Source organism: Crotalus tigris, unplaced genomic scaffold (assembly GCF_016545835.1).
Source record: "Crotalus tigris isolate CLP2741 ecotype Arizona unplaced genomic scaffold, ASM1654583v1 scf7180000017667.1391209, whole genome shotgun sequence".
In the NCBI taxonomy this organism is placed as follows: Eukaryota; Metazoa; Chordata; class Lepidosauria; order Squamata; family Viperidae; genus Crotalus; species Crotalus tigris.
This window is the reverse complement of record NW_024096553.1, coordinates 350,292-372,529: the sequence shown is the minus strand read 5'-3', so window position 1 is coordinate 372,529 and position 22,238 is coordinate 350,292. Positions and strand designations below refer to the sequence as shown.

The window sequence follows — 22,238 nt, the reverse complement described above, 5'->3', positions numbered from 1 at the left end:
AGAAAGAAAGAAAGAAAGAAAGAAAGAAAGAAAGAAAGAAAGAAAGTAAGTTTCTCCAACTTGGCAGCTTTTATAAATGTGAATTTCAGCTCCCAGAATTCCCTGTGCTGCTGGTTAAGGAATTCTGGGAGTTGAAGTCCACACATGTTATAATTGCCAAGTTAATGAAACACTGAAATCAATATCAATAAATACACAGGGAGATACAATTATCATGATATATATTTCACTCATTCACTGTAGGGAACTAAGTTCGCTGAATCATTCCTTTTTAAATAAAATCTCTGTAAATGCCTGATGATATAAACCGTATCGCTTTCTTTTTATTTCAGTGCAAGGAATCAGGGAAAAAAAAAAAAACCAAAGACCTCAAGGTTGCAAAGAAGATTTTGGGGTTTTTTTTTTTTTTGATCCGGAGAAGCGAGCTGCACTTGCCAACCTTGTTGTTCTGCGGAATGTTGCGCTTCGACACGCGTCTTTCAGCAACCCGCCCTGGAGTCTTTAAATACTTTTTGCCAACTCGGGCAGTTACAAAACAGCAGGGTGGGGTCCGCGATTTTTTGTTTTCTCCCTCTCGCTTCTTTCGAGATGGGATTACGAAGTCAGCTTGGGAGGGGCGGCCCTCCAGCTTGGCTGAAACACAAGAGATTCACACACACATACAGACAAACGCGCGCGCCCGCGCGCGCACGAAAGAGCACGCCCAGCTGGCCGTCTACTCCACGGGGCAATCTTCTTTAGAGAAAGCTGCAAATGACTTCGGATTCTCCGGACAAGGCAGCCGTTCTCCTCCACCCGTTCTCTGCAGGGAGTGACCGAAAGACAGCCGTCCGGAGAAACCCGAACCGCCCAACGCCTCTTCCAAGTCTCCGGCGCCCGGGTGGTCTCTCTCGCCAGCCCGCTCGATCATGGAGCTCAACAACTCATCTTCGGCCTACAACGGTGAGTGGGGGCTTCGCCGTGGTTCGGAGGTGGTGGAGGTGGGTGCGGTGCCTCCGATGCCTGCGTCTTCGGACAAAACTGATGCAAACTCTAGAGAAGATATTCGGGTCTGCCCAGATCGGGGTGGGGGAAGGAGAGAGGAGAGAACTGGGTGAGCGGTAGCTTCTTATGCCGGCAATATTAAGGAGACTTTGGACATAAGGCGGTGGATGGGAACGAATCCATTTCGATGCTGTATTTTTCTAGATCCCCGATATTTATCTATCTATCTATCTATCTATCTATCTATCTATCTATCTATCTATCTATCTATCTATCTATCTATCTATCTATCTATCTACCTTTCCTTCCTTCCTTCCTTCCTTCCTTCCTTCCTTCCTTCCTTCCTTCCTTCCTTCTCTCTCTCTCTTTCCCTCCCTCCCTCTTCCCGGAAAACAGCTTCTTTCCTTCCTTCCTTCCTTCCTTCCTTCCTTCCTTCCTTCCTTCCTTCCTTCCTTCCTTCCTTCCTTCCTTCCCTCTCTCTCTTTCCCTCCCTCCCTCTTCCCGGAAAACAGCTTCTTCCTTCCTTCCTTCCTTCCTTCTTCCTTCCTTCCTTCTTCCTTCCTTCCTTCCTTCTTTCCTTCCTTCCTTCCTTCCTTCTCTCTCTCTCTTTCCCTCCCTCCCTCTTCCCGGAAAACAGTTCTTTCCTTCCTTCCTTCTTCCTTCCTTCCTTCCTTCCTTCCTTCCTTTCCTTCCTTCCCTCTCTCTCTTTTCCTCCCTCCCTCCCCCCCAGAAAACAGGTTTTTTCTTCCTTCCTTCCTTCCTTCCTTCCTTCCTTCCTTCCTTCCTTCCTTCTCTCTCTCTTTCCCTCCCCCCCGGAAAACAGGTTCTTTCTTTCTTTCTTTCTTTCTTTCTTTCTTTCTTTCTTTCTTTCTTTCTTTCTTTCTCTCCCTCTCTCTCTCTCTCTTCCCCTCCTTTTTTCTTTCTTTCTTTCCTTCCCTCCCTCCCTGCCTGGAAAACAGGTTCTTCCTTCCTTCCTTCCTTCCTTCCTTCCTTCCTTCCTTCCTTCCTTCCTTCCTTCCTTCCTTTCTTTCTTTTTTCTTTCTTTCTTTCCTTCTTTCTTTCTTTCTTTCTTTCTTTCTTTCTTTCTCTCTCCCTCCCTTTTTTCTCTTCCCTTCCCTTCCCTTTCCTTCTCTCTCCTCCCTCCCTCCCTCCCTCCAGAGTCACTTTTTATCTTGAAGTATGTAACTTTTATGTAACTTTTTAAGGAGTTTCATTGTGTTGCAAAGCAGAGCTACAGATCATCCCACACTTTCATTTTTATAGAACAATTGGTCTACATCTTTATTTGAAACAAAAAGGACAACTGGGTGTTAAAGAGGGGCGTCTGTGAGCTCTCCTTCTAGTACAGCCAGTCCTTGACTTACAGCAAGTCATTCAGAGACTGTTCGAAGTTACAAAAAATGACTTATGACCATTTCTCACACTTATGACTATTGCAGCATCCCCATGGTCATGTGATCAAAATTTAGACACTTGGCAATTGACTCATATTTACGACGGTCACAGTGTCCCAGAGTCACTTGATCCCATTTTGCAACTTTCTGACAAGCAAAGTCGGGGGGGGGGGGGGGAAGCCAGATTCATTTAACAACTGTGTTACTCTTATCAACTACAGTGATTCACTTAACAACTATGGCAAGAAAGGTGATAAAATGGGGCAAAACTCACTTAACAACTGTCTTGCTTAACAACAGAAATTTTGGGGTCAGCTGTGGTCATATGTCAAGAACGACCTATAATCAGCCCTGAGCAGGGCGACCAGGGCTAGGGAAATCTTTGTACAGCAAGAGACTTAACATAAAGTTAGAGTTAAGTAATAGGTCTTCTTTTTTATAATCTTATTGAACTTTTTAATAAACACTGTAAAACTTGCAAACCAAATAGAAGGAAAAAAAAACTTCAGAAAGTGCAGGAAAAAAGTACAAAGAAATAAGGAAGTGGCTTCCATTTTTCATCACACCAATCATAACCTAAGGGTAGTCCTCAGGTTATGACAGTAATGGAGCCTGTCCATCACGATCATAACTTTTGACAGTCATAAAATGGGTCAGCCATGCGACTGACCAGATTTTACAGTCATTTTTGTGGCAGTCGTGAAGTGAATCACCGTGGTCATTAAGCAAATCTCTGGTCTTTTAAGTGAATGCTGAAATCCTTAACTGAACCAACCGAAAGTAAAGATAAGATAAGATGATAAGATAAGATAGCTTTTATTGTCATTTTTATACTGTGGGCACAATGGCATACATCAAAAATGAAATTTAGTTGCCCGCTCTCAAAGTGAAACACATATATGACACACACCTAAACATACTATGAACAACATATGTACAAACCCACATCCCTACATATATGTAGCAAATAAATATTAAATACTGTCCATCTTGAATATATAATGGAAGGAGGAATCTTGAGAGTTCACAAGGTTAATGCTATATGGCAGTGGTGGCGAATCTATGGCACGGGTGCCAGAGGCGGCACTCAGAGCCCTCTCTGTGGGCACGCACGCCGTCACCCCAGTCCTAGGCCTTCAGCTGGGTTTTATAAAACCTTTCTGCTTTAGGCCTCTGCCACCATGTGCAAAAAAAAAAAAAAGGTTCAATCAGTCAATTTCAACTTCTCGCGGGAAAAAAAAATCTTGCAAAGTTGGAATTGATTGATTGAACTTTTTAGTCCCACCCAGTCTGCTGTTACCACTGTAGCCATGCCCACCCAATTGGCCACGCTCACCCAATTGGCCACACCCAGCCAATGGACCACACCCACCCGGCACTCGACGATGCATAAGTGGATTTTGGGTTGCAGTTTGGGCACTCGGTCGCTAAAAGGTTCGCCTGCTGTATGGGATGAAACTATGGCTGAATCTGGATGTTCTGCTTCGGATACCACGAAGTCTCCTCCCAGAAGGTAACAAGGAAAACAGGTCGTGAAGAGGATGTATGGTGTCCCAGATAATCTTACGGACCCTGCTCAAGCAGCGCTTCTGTGCTATGTCCTGATGGAAGGGAGGGAACGGCCAATGATCTTTTCTGCCATCCTCACCACTCTCTGCATTGCCTTCCTGTCTGAAGCAGTGATGCTTAAAACCAGACTGTGATGCTATAATGACAGGATACTCTCGACCGTCCCCCTGTAGAAAATGGTCAGGACAGGGGAAGGAAGATGTGCTTTTCTCATGCGAAGCAGAAAATGCAGGCGCTGCTGTGCCCGCTTCACCAGTTTCTCACTGTTGAGCGACCAAGTCAGCCTACTCACGCCCAGGAATTTGATGCTGGTAACCATCTCCACAGGTGAATCATTTATGCACAGAGAAGTGTGGCTGATTTTCAGCAAAATTGTCGTAAGGTGAGGGTCGCATGACTGCGTGACACTGCAGAGGGTTGTAAATGCAACCTGGTTGTTGAGTGGCTTAAGTGCAGTCGTGTGAGCATGAGAGGAAGGAAGTTCAAATTTGGATCATAAGTAACCCCTCATCAGAACTCAGAATGGTCACATAAATCAAAACAATAAATCAAACATTCTCAACATTGGTCAACCAATCTATTCAAACCCTGATCCTAACTTAACCCCTAAACCAGGGGTAGGCAACCTTGGCTCTTTTATGACTCGTGGACTTCAACTCCCAGAATTCCTGAGCCAGCCATGCTGAGGGGAAAGGGAGAGTTTTCAAGCTGAGCCAGGCTGGCTCAGGAATTCTGGGAGTTGAAGTCCACGAGTCATACAAGAGCCAAGGTTACCTACCCCTGCCCTAACTCCAACCCCACCCCTAACCCCAACCTAACCCCTAACCCTATCCCCCAACCCCACCTCTAACCCTTAAACCTAACCACAACTCTTAACATTAACCACAACACTAACCACAACACTAACACCATAACAGTAACAACACTAACAAGAACACTAACACCACCACCAACACTAACAACCAACAGCAACACTAACAACCCGAAAAAACCCGATCCTTAATCCCCAACCCCCTAAACCAGTGGTTCTCAACCTGTGGGTCGGGACCCCATTTGGGGTCGAACGACCATTTCACGGGGATCGCCAAACAAGGCTGTCCGCCATTTTTTTCCCCTTTTCTTTGGCCACGCCCCTGGCATCTGGTGATGTATAAGTGGTTGGGGTCACCACAACATGGGGAACTGTATTATGGGGTCGTGGCATTAGAAAGGTTGAGAACCACTGCCCTAAACCCACCCAAACACCCAACCCCAACACAGGTCAACAATTGTCAACAATACTCAACAATAACCAACAACTATGCAGGGTGATCAACAATGGTCAACATAAATCAAACATTCTCAACATTGGTCAACCGATGTCCAACCCCCTCCTCACACAGGAGACCCTAGCCTAGACCATTCCAGACAAATGGCTGTCCAGTATCTTCTTAAAAACCTCCAGTGATAAAGCATCCACAACTTCTGATAGCAAGTCACTGATTAATTGTTCTCCCTGTCAGGAACTTTCTCCTTAATTCGAGGTTGCTTCTCTCTTTGATTACTTCTCTCCATTCATTTTTCTTATCTTGCCTTCTGCTGCTTTGGAGACTAGGTTAATCCCCTCTTCTTGGTGGCAGCTGCTCAAATACTAGATGGCTGCTATCATGTCACCCTAGTCCTTTTTTCATTAAACTAGACGTACCCAATTCCTGCAATTGTTCTTTATATGTTTTAGCCACCAATCCTATAGTCTTATTTGCTGTTCTTCTCTGCACTCTTTATAGAGTCTCAAATTCTTTTTTGTATCGTGGCGACCAAAACTGGATTCAATATGCCGAGTGTAGCCTTACCAAGGCATTGTAAAGCGGTATTAACACTTCACGTGATCTTGATTCTATCCCTCTGTTAATGCAGCCTAGAATTGTGTTGGCCTTTTTGGTTACCCCTCTTCTCTTTTAACAAATAAAGTTAGTCCTCGACCTTGCCACAGTTGTTAAGTGAATCACATGGTTGTTAAGTGAATCTGGCTTTGCTTGGTTGAAGGTTTCAAAAGGGGAATCACGTGACCCTGGGACACTGCCACCGTCATAAATATGAGTCAGTTGCCAAGCATTCAAATTTTGATTGCGTGACCATGGGGATGCTGCAACGGTTGTGAGTGTAAAAACCGATCGTAAGTCACTTTTTTTCAGTACTGCTGTAACTTTGAATGGTCACTAAATGAACTGTTTTAAGTCAAAGACTACCTGTGTTATTGCTCATCTGTCTTTGCCAGAGACACATGCCAATGAGTTCTTTGTAATCATTTCTCTCTTTTTAGCTCCTTTTGGAAAGAGAGGTGGGGGTACTTCAAGGCACTAAGGCAAGGGTGGGCAATTAATTTTCCCAACAGGGCCACATGAGAAACTGTTGTGGGGGGGATGAACGAAGACACTGAACGTAATTCTGCACGATGTTAATTGTATCGCTTTATAAAAAGCAGCAAATTGAGTGGAGTGGTGGCCTAGTGGTAGAGACCTCACTTGCCACTCAGAAGGTTGAGCGTTCAGTCCTAGGTAGCGGCAGATATTTCTCTCCTAGGGTGCAAAGATAAAATATCTACTGTGAACTCTGCGTGGTGTCAGGAAGGGCATCCGGCCAGCAAATGCTCAGCTTCATCCAGTTGCTCAGATTCTACCCTGAATTAAGGGATTACAGGGTTATAAAAAGGCTTTTAAATAAAAAGGCAGTAAATGCTATGGCAGTGGTGGCGAAAGGCAGCACTCAGAGCCCTCTCTGTGGGCACGTGAGCCATTGTCCCAGCCCCGCCTCCCCCTGTGGCCCCCTCCTCACCAGCAGCCCCCCTGGAGGAGAGTCGCCCCCGAGCATGGCCCGCGCAGAGCAGCATAACCAATGACATGGCAACCAGGCAGTGGGGACAAAACTCCGCCCTCACGCCCCATCACACGCAGTTGATACCGTGGCGCACAGGCAGAGGGCGTGGCCACCATGGCGCTGCTGGGCCTCCTGGGCGATCTGCGCCAGGCCGTGGAGACGGTAAATGGCCCTGTGGATGGGCGGGGTGGTGACTGAGTGGGGGCGGGCTGGGGGCAGGTTGGGGCAGAGCAGGGGCGGAGCTGGGGTGGGTTAGGGGGTGGGGGCCGGTTTTGGGCACTCGGTCTCTAAAAGGTTCACCATCATTGTGCTATGGTTTTGATTAGCTGCAACTGGTAAGAATACAAATTACATCTTATTTATATTTGGTCTCTAATTTCCAATTGACCTCACACAGGCCAGACAGGGAAATTCAAAGGGCTAGAGATGATTAGGGGCCATGAAATGCCCAGGTCTGCCCTAAGCGAAGCTGCTCATAAAAAGCCTATTTTTCTCCTGGGATGTCTCAAAATTCTGCCTTGGGAAAAGAATTCTCAAAGGGAGCATATCTGACTTACCTACCAGGAAATGTCATTTAGTTGGTAATTGAACAAATTGCATTCCCTTGATTGCTTTTTAGCATTGTTTAGGCATCTGGCACCTGTGCCAAGAAGATTGTGTATGTGTTTGTGGGTATAAATAGGCATGGGTTCCACAATCTCTATGGCAGTAGTTCTCCACCTGTGGGTCGGGACCCCATTTGGGGTCGAAAGACCATTTCACGGGGTCGCCAAACAACACAGTCCACCATTTTTTCCCCCTTTTCCTTAGCTGTGCTACTCCCCTTTATTCTATTGGCTTTTGAAAGCCAATAGAATAGACTCTCTTGAATAGAGTCTAATTCTATTGGCTTTCAAAAGCCAATAGGAATTGTCCAGGCTGTCTCTGCCCTGCTGAGCCTGCCAAAAGTCTCATTCTGTAAGCGGTGCTGCACTAGTTGAGTACTCCTCGATTTATGACCAGTTGCGTAGTCCTCGACTTACGACCGGTTGGGAGTTGTGGCATTAAAAAGGTTGAGAACCACTGCTCTATGGCTTCCCTTGCATAGAATGCACAAAGGATACAGGTGAGGGGAGATCTCATCCTGGAGCGTGATACGCATGCAAATGGTCCTCAACTTACGATTGCAATTGAGCCCAAGATTTCTGTTGCTAACTGCGACATTTGTTAAGTGAGTTTGCCCCATTTTATGATTTTTCTTGCCACAGTTGCTAAGTGAATTACTGCAGGTGTTATGGACATTAAGTGAATCCAGCTTCCCCCATTGACTTTGCTTGCCAGAAGTTTGTAAAAGGGGATCTCGTGATCCCAGGACACTGCAGTCGTCATAAATATGAGTCAGTGGCCAAGCGTCCGAACTTTGATCACCTGACCATGGGGATGCTGCAATGGTGGTGTGAAATATGGCCATGTCACTTTTTTTCAGTGCTGTTGTAACTTCTAACAGTCACTATACCAGGAATAGGCAACCTCGGCTCTTTTATGACTCATGGACTTCAACTCCCAGAATTCCTGAGTCAGCATAGCTGACTCAGGAATTCTGGGAGTTAGTCCATGAGTCATAAAAGAACCGAGGTTGCCTACCCCTGCACTATACACACTATTGTTAAGTCGAGGATTACCTGTGTAAGGAAAAACAGTTCCTGAGCAGGTAAGAGGGACGCAAGAGGAGGCAGGATCCATGTGCTTGGGGAATAAATAGTGATAACAGAGCATTTTCACCTCCCATTATTTCATAGAGCAGGGTCCCTCACCCCCAATCCATGGATTAACACGTGTCCACAGCATGTGAGAAACCGCTCTGCGCAAACAGGTGAAACCCCATCCACCAGATGCAGGCAGCACAGGAAACCACATCCCCTCACAGAAAAACCTCTCTCCACGGATCTGGTCCCTGGTGCCCAAAAGATTGGGGTTGGCTGCTATAGAATAATGTTTCTGAAACTTGGCAATTTTAATATATGTGGACTTCAACTCCCAGAATTCCACACCAGTACATCAGATATGCAGCCAGTATACCTGACAATTTCCAAAATGAATGACTCTGGTCATGTATTGCCTCCTGGTGGCTTAATCTATATAAAACCCCACGCGGAATATATATAAGAAGTCCTTGATTTACAGCCATAATGGAGGGTCCGATCTGGATTAGTCACTGGGATCAGAGGTTTTCCGAGATTTCGGAGTTGTGCTGGAGCACATCTTTAGGAACTTCTCTCTAGCAGATTGTGTACTGTTCTGTGTGTGGTATTTATAGTGCCTATTGTTGTATGTGGCTTTTTAAGATGTCAATTGGACAGCCACGTATGCCAGGCACTATAAATACCACATATAGAACAGCACACACTCTGCTAGAGAGAAATTCCCCCAAAATGGGCTCCAGAATGAGTCTGACTAAATCTCTGATCCCCGTGACCGACCCAGATTGGATCCTTCAATGTTTTCCTTGGACACATATTTTTGTCTTCATTCGTAACCAAAATTTCTCTTTGCCAAGCAAAACAGTCATTAAATGACTTTTGCCCCATGTTATGACATTTTGTGCCATAGTTCAGTGTATCTCAAAACCATGGCCATTTTAAGATGGGTGGAACTTCAACTTCCAGCAAAAGTGGCTGGGGAATTCTGGGAGTTGAAGTCCACCCATCTTAAAGTTGCCAGGGTTTTGAGAAACGCTGTCAGAGTTTTAAGTCAATCACTGCAATTGTTAAGTTAGTAACATGACTCCCTTTTTAGGACCCTGTAATCCCTGAGTTCGGTTAAAAAAATAAAATAAAATAAAATAGCCACAGTTCAAATGTTGGAATTCTTGTATTCCTAGAGATGCCCTTTGAATCTCAATGAGTCTTGTTGAAGAGACTGTTTGTGAGATTCCTGCTTAGAATCTTTTTAGTTTATGCAGCTGCTAAAAAGCCAGACTCTTAACACTGTTGTGCATCTGTGCTATTTTCTCTCTTTTCTGTCTGTCTGTCTGTCTGTCTGTCTGTCTGTCTATCTATCTATCTATCTATCTATCTATCTATCTATCTATCTATCTATCTATCTATCTATATCTATCATCTATCTATATCTATCATCTATATCTATGTATCATCTCTATCTATCTATCTATCTCTATCTCTATTTATCTTTATAATCTATCTGCCTATCTATCTATCTATCTGCCTGCCTGCCTATCTATCTATCTATCTATCTATCTATCTATCTATCTATCTATCTATCTATCTATCTATCTATCTATCTATCTATCTATCTACCGTATATTCCGGTGTATAGGGCAACCCGGTGTATAAGATGACTCCCTAGTTTGACGCCGAGTCGCAAGACCATCGACGCCGAGTCGCATGCCTAGAAAGTCATCTTATACGCCAGAAACTACGTTATTTCCGGCGTATAAGACGATCGACGCTGAGTCACATGCCTAGAAAGTCGTCATATGCCAGAAACTACCTTATTTCCGGCGTTTAAGACGACTCGGCATATAAGACAACCCCCGAGTTCGGAGGCTGTTTCGACGCTCTCAAAAGTCGTCTTATACGCCGGAATATATGGTATATCATTTATCTATGTCTGTCTGTCCGTCTATCCATCCATCCATCCATCCATCCATCCATCCATCCATCCATCTATCTATCTATCTATCCATCCATCTATCTCATTTATCTATATGTCTATCTGTCCGTCCATCCATCCATCCATCCATCTATCTATCTATCTATCCATCCATCTATCTATCTCATTTATCTATATGTCTGTCTGTCCGTCCATCCATCCATCCATCCATCCATCCATCCATCCATCCATCCATCCAATCTAATCTAATCTAATCTAATCTATCATCTGTATTATCATTTATCATTATCTCTCTCTCTTGTTAGTAACCAAGCTATTAACCTAGTTGTTAAGTGAATCTGGCTTTCCCATTGATTATGCTTGTTAGAAGGTTGCAAAAGGGGATCACATGACCCCGGGACACAGCAATGGTCATAAATATGAACCAGTTGCCAAGTATTTGAATTTTGATCACATGATCATAGGTCATAACTTTGAAAAACGGTCATGTCATTTTTTTTCAGTGCCATTGTAACTTTGAATGGTCACTAAATGGACTGTTGCAAGTCAAGAACAACCTGTATTTACAATTCACTACAACTGTTTTGATTCGCTTAATAATTGTGGCATAAAAGTTTGTGAAATGGGGCATGATACATTTAATAATTTCTGTTTAGCAACATCAAATTCTCCTTATTTTAACTCTTTTTTTCCTATAGTTATACCAGAAGTGTCAAACTCGCAATGTCATGTGACGTGTCGCGACATATTACGACTTTTTCCCCATTGTCGGCAATGGAGTGGTTGTGGTTTCGGCGTGACGCATCTGGCCCGCAGGCCGGCAATTTGACACCCCTGTGTTATACTGTATAGAACTCATACTCATTCACTAATAACTCTTCAGTTCTTGTTGCATTTAATTGCAAATTTTTGATAGAAAAAAAAATATTACTAAACATGTAAAAAAAAAAATTTAACTGCTTTTCAGAAATATAAAGAAATTTATTTCTCCCTTCCTGATTTAGGATCTAAATGAAGAGTTGTAAGAAAATGATGGATTCTGTGATGCTATTCAGAACTACTCATTAATTTACTATTTTAATCCATTTTTTGAAAAAAAAAAGTTTCTTCCAAGTAGTGTATCTATGACTAGTTTGGTCACTCAACAGTGAAAAACTGGTGAAGCGGGCACTGCAGCCTGTATTTTCTGCGTCGCATGAGAAAAGCACATCTTCCTTCCCCTGTCCTAACCACTTTCTACAGGGGGACGATCGAGAGCATCCTGTCACACGGCATCCCAGTCTGGTTTGGAAGCATCGCTGCTTCAGACAGGAAAGCGGTGCAGAGAGTGGTGAGAATGGCCGAAAAGATCATTGGCAGTTCCCTCCCTCCCATCCAGGACATAGCACAGAAGCGCTGCTTGAGCAGGGTCCGCAGGATTGTCTGGGACGCTATTACACCCTCTCTATGATCGGTTCTCCTTGTTACCTTCTGGGAGGAGGCGGCTTTGTGGTATCCGAAGCAGAACATCCGGGTTCAGTCACAGTTTTGTTCCATATAGCATCAGATTTGTGAACTCACAAGTTTCCTCTTTCCGCTATGTATTCAAAATAGACAGTGATTAATATTTGTGTGTGTGTGTGTGTGTGTGTGTGTGTGTGTGTTTGTGTATTTATAATGTGGGCCAGTGTGCTTATAGTAAAAAAATGACAATAAAGGTTATCTTATCTATGACAGTGAGGTTGATCAGTTTTTGAGTGATGGCAAAATTGAAGAATCAAATTATTCTGGCTTCTTTTTCGCCATGGAACAAAGTAATTTAAAGATCAGTGCTCCCCCCCCCTCTTTATTCTTGTCTCTCTCAAAAAAAATTAATTGTAAAATAGGGTAAACAAAAGGTTGCCTCAACTTACGACCATCACGATATATGATGGAATTAACGGGCTCAATTGTGGTTATAAGTCGAGGACTACCTGTGCATTATTTAGTCAAACCATTGCCAACAATCCCTTTGGCAGTTCCACAAGGTGGCGCCCGTGGTTTATAATTCTAAAAGCATATAAATCAATTCTGCCTCTTGGGGATTGTGATTTTTTTTTTTTTTTTAACTTGGAGGATGTATTTATTTCACAAGAATGACACTGCATAAGATAAGCCCACTAGTGGGAAACTGCTTATAATTATAACAAAATAAGGGAAGGGGCCTTGGAGGTTTTCTAGTCCAACCCACTACTCAATCATTGGAAATGGTTGTTCAATCTCCTCTTAACAAACCTCCAGTGTGTTGAAGTACCCACAACTTCTGGAGGAAAGCTATTCCACTGGTTAATTGCTCTAACTGTCAGGAAGTTTCTCCTTAGTTCTAGGCTGCTTCTCTCCTTGATTAGTTTCCACCCGTTGCTTCTTGTCCTGCTTTCAGGCGCTTTGGAGAATAGCTTGACTCCCTCTTCTTTGGGGCAGCCCCTGAGATATTGGAACACTGCTATCATGTCACCCCTAGTCCTTCTTTTCATTAAACTATACCCAGTTCCAGCAACCATTCTTCATATGTTTTAGCCTCCAGTCCCCTAATCCAGGGCTTTTCAACCTTTTCACCCATTGTACCACTTTTAGGATATGGCAATATCCGAGTACCACCAGTCGCCTAGCAAAAACCTGATGACCCCCCCCCAAAAAGGAAAAAAGTGATAAAGTACAGTAGTCCTCGACTTATAACAGTTCGCTTAGTGACTGTTTGAAGTTACAATGGCACTGAAAAAAGTGTCCCCCAAACCATAGCCGAGCAAGACACCTGCCTGCCCACCCTCCTGTCCAAGGTTTTCATTGTTGTGAGCATTTCTGTTGAGGATTGGCAGTGGGGATGGGGTGGGGGGGCTGTTTGGTTTTTATTCCCCCCTATTGCTGGGTGGTTGCAGCAGGTTTTGGTCACTTCACATGACCCTGGGACACTGTGACCGTCATAAATATGAATCAGTTGCCAAGCCTCTGAATGTAAATCACAAGACCCTGGAGATGCTGCAACATTCCAGCTGATCGGCTCTTCTTCTGGGCTCAGCAGAAGCCCCAGGATCAGTGCTGCTTTCCAGTTGGAGCCTGGCGCTGATCCTGGCGCTTCGACTGAGCCCTGTCAGCCTTGAAGAAATGCCGATTAGCTGGAAAGCGGCACTGATCCTGGTGCTTCCGCTGAGCCCTGACAGCCCTGCAGCTCCAGCCATCTCTTGCTCAGGCTTGTGCGGTGCGGTTCAGCTCATTCCCCTCCCCCGCTACCACTTTTCTAGGATGGTCATGTGCCACCTGCCAGGTGCCCATGTACCACAGGTGGTATCCGTACCACTGGTTGAAAAGCCCTGTCCTAATCATTTTTGTGGCTCTTCTCTGCCCTCTCTCCAGAGTCTCAACCTCTTTTTTATATTGTGGTGGCCATTCATAAATAACCACTGATGAAAATAGAAGGAACCACCAAAGATAGGAGAATAAAATTGCCAACCCTCGCCCTGATTCTGAAGTGGAGCTTATACTGGACAGAAGTGGAAATCCTTAAATGTGTGGATTGTCAGTCCATGCCAGTTTTTAAATTACAGGGGGTCCTTGACATACAACAGTTCACTTAGTGACGGTTCAAAGTTACAACGGCACTGAAAAATGTGACTTGTGACCGTTTTTCACACTTATGACCCTTGCAGCATCCCCATGGTCATGTGATCAAAATTCAGACCCTTGGCAACTGACTTGTACTTATGACAGTTGCAGTGTCCCGGGGTCACGTGATCCCCTTTTGCGACCTTCTGACAAGCAAAGTCATTGGGGAAGCCAGATTCGCTTAACAACCGTGTTACTAATTTAACAACTGCAGTAATTCACTTATTGAATTATGGTTGAGGATTACCTGTTTTGTCGAAAAATTAATCCACCTGCCATGTCTTCATAAGTACTTCTTTAAACAGCAAAATAAGTAAGTAAGCAAGTAAGTAAGTAAGTAAGTAAGAAATATAGTATCTGATAGTTCCATATTCAACTAAAGCACATTATTTAAAGAAAAAATATACTAACCCTTATTTCACTTTGTTAGCCCAAATTTTTTGCTACCAGAAACGAACACGTCTCACCTCCTACAGTTTATAATCAGACTTAATTAATACTTTCAGACTTTAATGACATAATAGCAGTGTTCCAATATTTAAAGGGCTGTCACAAAGAAGTGGGGGGGGGAGGTCAATCTCTTCTCCAAAGCACCTGAAAGCAGGACAAGAAGCAACGGGTGGAAACTAATCAAGGAGAGAAGCAACCTAGAACTAAGGACGAATTTCCTGACAGTGAGAACAATTAACCAGTGGAACAACCTGCCTCCAGAAGTTGTGAATGCTTCTCTTTTAAGAAGAGACTGGACAGCCATTTGTCTGAAATGGTATAGGGTTTCCTGCCTGAGCAGGGGGTTGGACTAGAAGACCTTCTCAATCCCTTTCCAACTCATGCACAGCATACTGTACTAAGAAAGTAACTTGGTATGGTAAGTAGCTTGCAAGCCTAGTGGCTAGAGCTAGATATATGGCTGGGAAACACTGGGAGTCAAAGTCCACTTATCTTACAGGTACCAAGGCTGACAAACATTTTGCCATAGATGAATTTCTTTCTAAAATGCAGAGTGAATCATTTCTATCGCCAAGCCATTGATTTTCCAGAAGTTACTCATTTGAAGACTAGTTCCTCAAGGATGTAGACTAGCATGAATAAAGATGACAGGATAATAAGCTAGGTAGCATTTTTTTTATCACATCACTGCATCATAAGACAATCATTCAACATGGATTATCATCAGTCAGAATGCTGAAACAAGGAAAAAGATCTATCACGTCATCTACCTATATAATATCCCAAGGAAGACTGAATCACTGGTCAACAGTGACTTGATCGTGTCTTCTAGAGTATCGGAATTATAATTCCTAGAATTTTTGAGCACACTGTCACTCTGGGGCCAAGTTGCTTAGGGAGTTGTGAAGGTAGTCCTCGACTTACAACCACAATTAAGCCCAAAATTTCTGTTGTTAAGCAAGACAATTGCTGAGTGAGCTTTGACCCATTTAGCGACATTTCTTGCACAGTTATTAAGTGAATCACTGCAGTGGTTAAGTTAGTAATAAGGTTGTAAAATGAATCCGGCTTCCCCATTGACTTTGCTTATCAGAAGGTTGCAAAAGGGGATCACGTGACCCCAGGATACAGCAACGGTCATAAATAGGAGCCCGTTGCCAAATGTCCGAATGTTGATCACATGACCTTGGGGATGCTGCAATGGTTGTAAGGGTGAAAAATGGTCGTAAGTCACTTTTTTTAGTGCTGTTGTAACTTTGAACGGTCATTAAACAAATGGTTGTTTTAAGGTGAAGATTACCTGTAATTCAAGTACAGTCACCAAATGTTCAGTTGGTCTGTTCCACAAAATTTGGAATATGAAACTTGCAATGGTTTTAAAGTCTACAGCAACGCTTCTGAACTTCAGCAAGTTTAAGATACAGCAAATATAGCAGTGTTCCAGTATTTGAGGGGCTGCCACAAAGAAGAGGGAGTCAAGCTGTTCTCCAAAGCCCCTGAAGGCAGGACAAGAAGCAACGGATGGAAAGTAATCAAGGAAAGGAGCAACCTAGAACTAAGGAGAAACTTCCTGACAGTTAGAACAATTAACCAGTGGAACAACCTGCCTCCAGAAGCAGTGAATGCTCCAACACTGGAAGTCTTTAAGAAGAGACTGGACAGCCATTTGTCTGAAATGGTATAGGGTTTTCTGCCTGATCAGGGGGCTGGACTAATGACCTCCTGCGTCCTTTTCAACTCTTGTTATTTTATTAAAAATGGATGGGCAGTAACTCCCAAAATTCCCCAGCCAGCCAGTGTGATGTTGCTTTAAGACAGGGCTCTTCAAACGTGGCCCTTTTATGACTTGTGGACTTCAACTCCCAGAATTCCTCAGCCAGCTTTGGGCCAACTTTGAAGACTGCTGCTTTATGACTTGATGGGTTGATGGGTACTGTGGTGCAGAATGGGTACACTGGATATGATCATTTTTTTAGGTGTGTGTGTGAAAGAATGTAATGGCCAACTTCTACTCCCCACCTATTTTTTAAAAATATAAACAGGGCCTCCAATCATCACAAATATCTTTGAATTTTTATGATATAGTAAAAACGGGAATAAGGAATTGGAGCGCGCCATTCATAAGGGACAAATACTAAGGTGACCAACTTTTTACAATGAAAAGAAGGACACAAATAAATTGAAGAAAAAAATATCGTAAAAAATGGCTCGGCCCATGGAAGGTCAACCGCCTGCCGTGCCCCTGCCCACAGCTGCCCTGCCAGCACTGCTGCTCTGCCATGTAGAGCGGGCCCCGCAGCTCCCAAAGCACCAGCTACACCAGCTCCAGCCCTGGGGGGCAGCCCGCCGTCGACACCCCCGCCTGCAGCCGCCCCGCCAGCACCACCGCCCACCCTGCGCAGCCCCGTGTAGAGAGGGCCCCGTGGCTCCCACAGCACGGTATCTTCGGAACTAGCTAGGAGATGGCGTAGTTGGGTAGCAGGCAAGGGTGCTAAGTTCCTGCCAATTCACCTTTGCTGCAGACAACTTACATGTGCAAAGTTTGCCGGTTGGGTGTTTGGCACGCTCAGCAGCAATTCCTATTGGCTTTCGAAAGCCAATAGGGGGAGTAGCACAGCTCATGCAAAAGTTGAAAAAAAACCCATCAAAAAAAGGTGCCGGAACGCCATTCTGAGCGTTCTATGAGGAAAAAAAAGCCCTGCAGATTAGTCTTCAAATATTGAAAAGGAGGACATGTAGGAGGACACTTTTCGAGGGAGGACAGAACTTAAAAAAGGAGGACTGTCCTCCCTAAAGGAGGACAGTTGGTCACCTTAACAAATACTTCTTACTTGAATTACTGGGGACAGTGAGTTAAGTGATACAGAACATCCCTGCCCCCAGCAATCTAAAAATTATAGAATTATCAGTGCATGTAACATAGATGTGTGTGTGTGGATAAGACTATCAACCTTGATGTCAAGCAAAATCAAGCTTTTAATAGCGAGTGCCACACAAAGTGTACTAACCAAACAGGTGGTAAGAAAATAGGGGAACTCAGGCACCACACAGGTTATGTAGAAAGTAAACACAGGATCAGTCATAAAGGACTCAAATGTCTATACACCAACGCACAGAGTATGAACAGTAAACAGGGTGAACTAGAAATTCAGGTTAATGAGGGCAGATATGATATTGCTGCCATTCTGGCAACATGGTGGGATGAAACCCACAAATGGAACACACAGCTAGAGGGATTTAAATTATTTAAAAGAAACAGACCAAATAAAAGAGGAGGTGGAGTTGCTCTATATAAGAAATAATTACATCTCTACAAAAATAGAGCACAAGAAGGATGAAAATGGTCTTGAATGCATTTGAGTCAATGTAAAAGGGAGGGAAATGACATTGTCATAAGTGGTACCTTGCTCAATAGTAGTACCTGTGGGATCTCGGATTCCTAGTGGACAATCACTTAAATATGAGCCAGTAGTGTGCTGCAGCTGCCAAAAAAGCCAACACAGTGCTAGGCTGCATTGACAGAGGGATAGAATCAAGATCATATGAAGTATTAATACCACTCTACAATACCTTGGTAAGGCCACACTTGGAATACTGCATCCAGCTTTGGTCATCACGATGTAAAAAAGATGTTGAGACTCTAGAACAGTGATTCTCAACCTTTCTAATGCCGCGACCCCATAATACAGTTCCCCATGTTGTGGTGACCCCCAACCACTTATACATCACCGGGTGCCAGGGGCGTGGCCAAAGAAAAGAGGAAAAAATGGCAGACAGCCTTGTTTGGCGACCCCCGTGAAATGGTCGTTCGACCCCAAATGGGGTCCTGACCCACAGGTTGAGAACCACTGCTCTAGAAAGAGTACAGAGAAGAGCAACAAAGATGATTAGGGGACTGGAGGCTAAAACATACAAGGAACGGTTGCTGGAATTGGGTATGTCTAGTTTAACGAAAAGAAGGAGTAGGGGTGACATGATAGCAGTGTTTCTATATCTCAGGGGCTGCCCCAAAGAAGAGGGAGTCAAGCTATTCCCCAAAGCACCTGAAGACAGGACAAGAAGCAACCGATGGAAACTAATTAAGAAGAGAAGCAACCTAGAACTAAGGAGAAACTTCCTGACAGTAAGAACAATTAACCAGTGGAACAACCTATCTCCTGAAGTGGTGAATGCTCCAACATTGGAAGTTTTTAAGAAGAGACTGGACAGCCATTTGTCTGAAATGGTATAGGGCAATGATGGCGAACCTTTTAGAGACCGAGTACCCAAAAATTAGCCCCCTGCCCACCCCCGCTCCGCCTGCTCCACCCCAGCCCGCCCCTGCCCCGCCCATCTACAGGGCCTCTCATGCCTCCATGGCCCGCTGCAGATCACCCAGGTGGCCCAGTAGTGCCATGGTGGCCACGTCCTCTGCCCGCGCCCTGCAGCATCAACCGTGCGACGCCACGAGGGCAGAGTCTTGTCCCTGCTGCCTGGCTGTCATGTGCTTGACTGCACTGCTCCGCGGGGGGTGACTCTCCTTGGGGGGGCTGCTGGTGAGAAGGGGGTCACAGGGGGAGGCAGGGCTGGGGCAATGGCACGCATGTCCACAGAGAGGGCTCGGAGTGCCGCCTCTGGCACGCATGCCATAGGTTTGCCACCACTGGTATAGAGCTTCCTGCCTGAGCAGGGGGTTGGACTAGATGACCTCCAAGATCCCTTCCAACATCATCATCATCATCATCAGTGCTTTTTTTGTAAAAAAAAAAAAAAAACAAGGTGCTGGAACTTGCACATGACATACAACTCGCCTTGCTTACCCTACAAGGTTCCATCCAAAAAAGGTGCCGGAACTCCATTCTCGGCGTTCTATGACAAAAAAGCCCTGATGATGATGATGATGATAATGATTATTATTATTATTATTGTGGTACAATGGCATGAATGGAAAGAATATAGGTAGTCCTTGACTTACAAAGTTCATTTAGTGACCATTCAAAGTTACAACGGCACTGAAAAAAGTGACTTATGACTGTATTTCACACTTAAGACCATTGCAGCATCCCCACGATTATGTGATTAAAATTCAGCTCAAACTTGGCAACTGACTCATGACGGTCACAGAGTACTGGAGTCATGTGATCCCCTTTTGCGACCTTCTGACAAGCAAAGTCAATGGGGAAAGCCAGATCCACTTAACAACCATGTCACTAGCTTAACAACTGCGGTGATTCACTTAACAACTGCGACAAGAAATGTTGCCAAATGGAGCAAAGTTCACTTAACAAAAGTCTCACTTAGCAACAGAAATTTTGGGCTCAATTTGATCAAACGTTGAGGACTACCTGTATTTGAATGTACATGTCTTGATAGAAGAGAATATTTGTAGCTTATGGTTGAACGGTGGGGTCTTTTGTACTCTCTGCGCTTGGTTGTTTTCTTGCGGATGGTTCATCACCAAATTAGCAATGCCTCACTGATGATGTTGCCCAGTTTGGTGATGAAACGTCTGCAGAAAAACAACTAAGTTCAGAGAGCACCAAGGACCCCACATGCCTGTTGGTCCTTCGAAATAGTCCAGACAAAAAGCACAATAAATTATAGCTCTACCTTTTGTCAACGCTGCTAACATTGGATGCTTTTGCTTTGACAACAGTTAGAGATGCAACTATTTTCTTCTTATGTTTTACTCTTAGAGTTAGATGATGCTGGGGGGGGGGAGGAATGTGCATGAGAGTTTAGATAGACATAATAATACTGGACTTAGTGTGTGAACCAAGGTTAATGAAATAAAAGATGATAAGAATTGGCGGGCTGGAGAACTGGAGGGAAAGCCTGCATTTCAAACTAATTGGAGAACGTGATTTATGACGGTTAATTGGAGGAGGAAATTGTGCTTTGATACTATGTGCTCAGGGGAGGGGAATCCAGTTTTTGGCTTCTCCTGTGTTAGTGCTGATGCTATGCTACTCAAATAAAGATTCTTTAAGGTAGACAATGCCTTGAAGTTCTTTTGAAGAGTTTCATCTGTCAGAACCATGACACCTTTATTGTAAGGCTCAGTGATGCTGAATTGTGGTTGTAAGATGAGAACTAACTGTATTGTTCCCCCCCCCCTCCATGGGTGTCTGTGACTCTGAATTCCTGCCTGGTACTTGACTTACAACATTTCATTTAGTGACCATTCAAAGTTATAATGGTACTGAAAAAAATGACTTATGACCAGTTTTCACACTTACGACTATTGATCACGGTCATGTGATCAAAATTCAGACACTTGGCAACTTGATTCATATTTATGATGATTGCAGAGTTCTGGGGTCACGTGATCCCCTTTTGTGATGTTCCAATGATCAAAGTCAATGAGGGAGCCAGATTACCTAAATATGAGCCAGCACTGTGCTGCAGCTGCCAAAAAGGCCAACACAGTGCTAGGCTGCATTAACAGAGGGATAGAATCAAGATCACGTGAAGTATTAATACCACTCTATAAGGCCTTGGTAAGGCCACACTTGGAATACTGCATCCAGTTTTGGTCACCACGATGTAAAAAAGATGTTGAGACTCTAGAAAGAGTACAGAGAAGAGCAAACAAAGATGATTAGGGGACTGGAGGCTAAAACATATAAGGAACGGTTGCTAGACTTGGTTATGTCTAGTTTAACGAAGAGAAGGACAAGGGGGGGACATGATAGCAGTATTCCAATATCTCAGGGGCTGCCATAAAGAAGAGGGAATTAAGCTGTTTTCCAAAGCACCTGAAGGCAGGACAAGAAGCAACGGGTGGAAACTAATCAAGGAGAGAAGCAACCTAGAACTAAGGAGAAACTTCCTGACAGTGAGAACAATTAATCATTGGAACAGCTTGCCTCCAGAAGCAGTAAATGCTCCAACACTGGAAGTTTTTAAGAAGAGACTGGACAGCCATTTGTCCGAAATGGTGTAGGGTTTCCTGCCTGAGCAGGGGGTTGGACTAGATGACCTCCAAGGTCCCTTCCAACTTTACTATTACTACTACTACTACTACTACTACTACTATTATTATTATTATTATTATTATTATTATTATTATTATTATTCACTTAGTAACCATATTGCTAACTTGACAACTGCAGTGATTCATTTAACAACTGTGCCAAGGGACTGCAAGCCAAGGACTATCTATATTCAGCTGCTTCTGGATCAATTCCCACCCATTTATGATGTCAGCCCCAAAGTTGGGATGGCATTTTGCAAAAAGAATGAAGCTTCATTGGCTCAGAAAGTGTGTAGATGGCTTGCTTGCACGCTCTGACATTGTCTGATGCCTGGAAGGACCCAGCTTCTGTGGCGCCTTCCTGGTTCACATTTAAAAATGTAAGATAAGCTGTTCACCCTTGTTTGGTTCAGGATTTGCCCAGTTAAGTCATTGATGGTCTAAGGCAGGGGTTCTCAACCTGTGGGTCGGGACCCCATTTGGGGTCGAACGACCATTTCACGGGGGTCGCCAAAAAACACAGTCCGCCATTTTTTCCCCCTTTTCCTTAGCTGTGCTACTCCCTTTTATTCTATTGGCTTTTGAAAGCCAATAGAATAGACTCTCTTGAATAGATTCTAATTCTATTGGCTTTCAAAAGCCAATAGGAATTGTCCAGGCTGTCTCTGCCCTGCTGAGCCCACCAAAAGTCCCATTCTGCAAACGGTGCTGCAAGTTGTCTGCAGTGAAGGCGAGCTGTCTGGAAGCTTCCACCCCTCCCTGCTGAGCAACTACTAAAAATGTAAGTAAAAGGGGACCAG

At 44.1% G+C, this 22,238-nt stretch overlaps 1 protein-coding gene across 1 annotated transcript in view; it reads left to right on the top strand.

The window, feature by feature from the left end:
* The first annotated feature begins 619 nt into the window (after positions 1–619).
* PLCD1 (phospholipase C delta 1) overlaps positions 620–22,238 on the top strand; it is an 88,063-nt gene continuing 66,444 nt past the window's right edge. Inside the window, exon 1 of the mRNA XM_039337001.1 lies at positions 620–942. Within this exon, the coding sequence (XP_039192935.1) occupies positions 909–942 (34 nt within the window). The 5' untranslated portion in view covers positions 620–908. The remainder of the gene's footprint in view (positions 943–22,238) is intronic.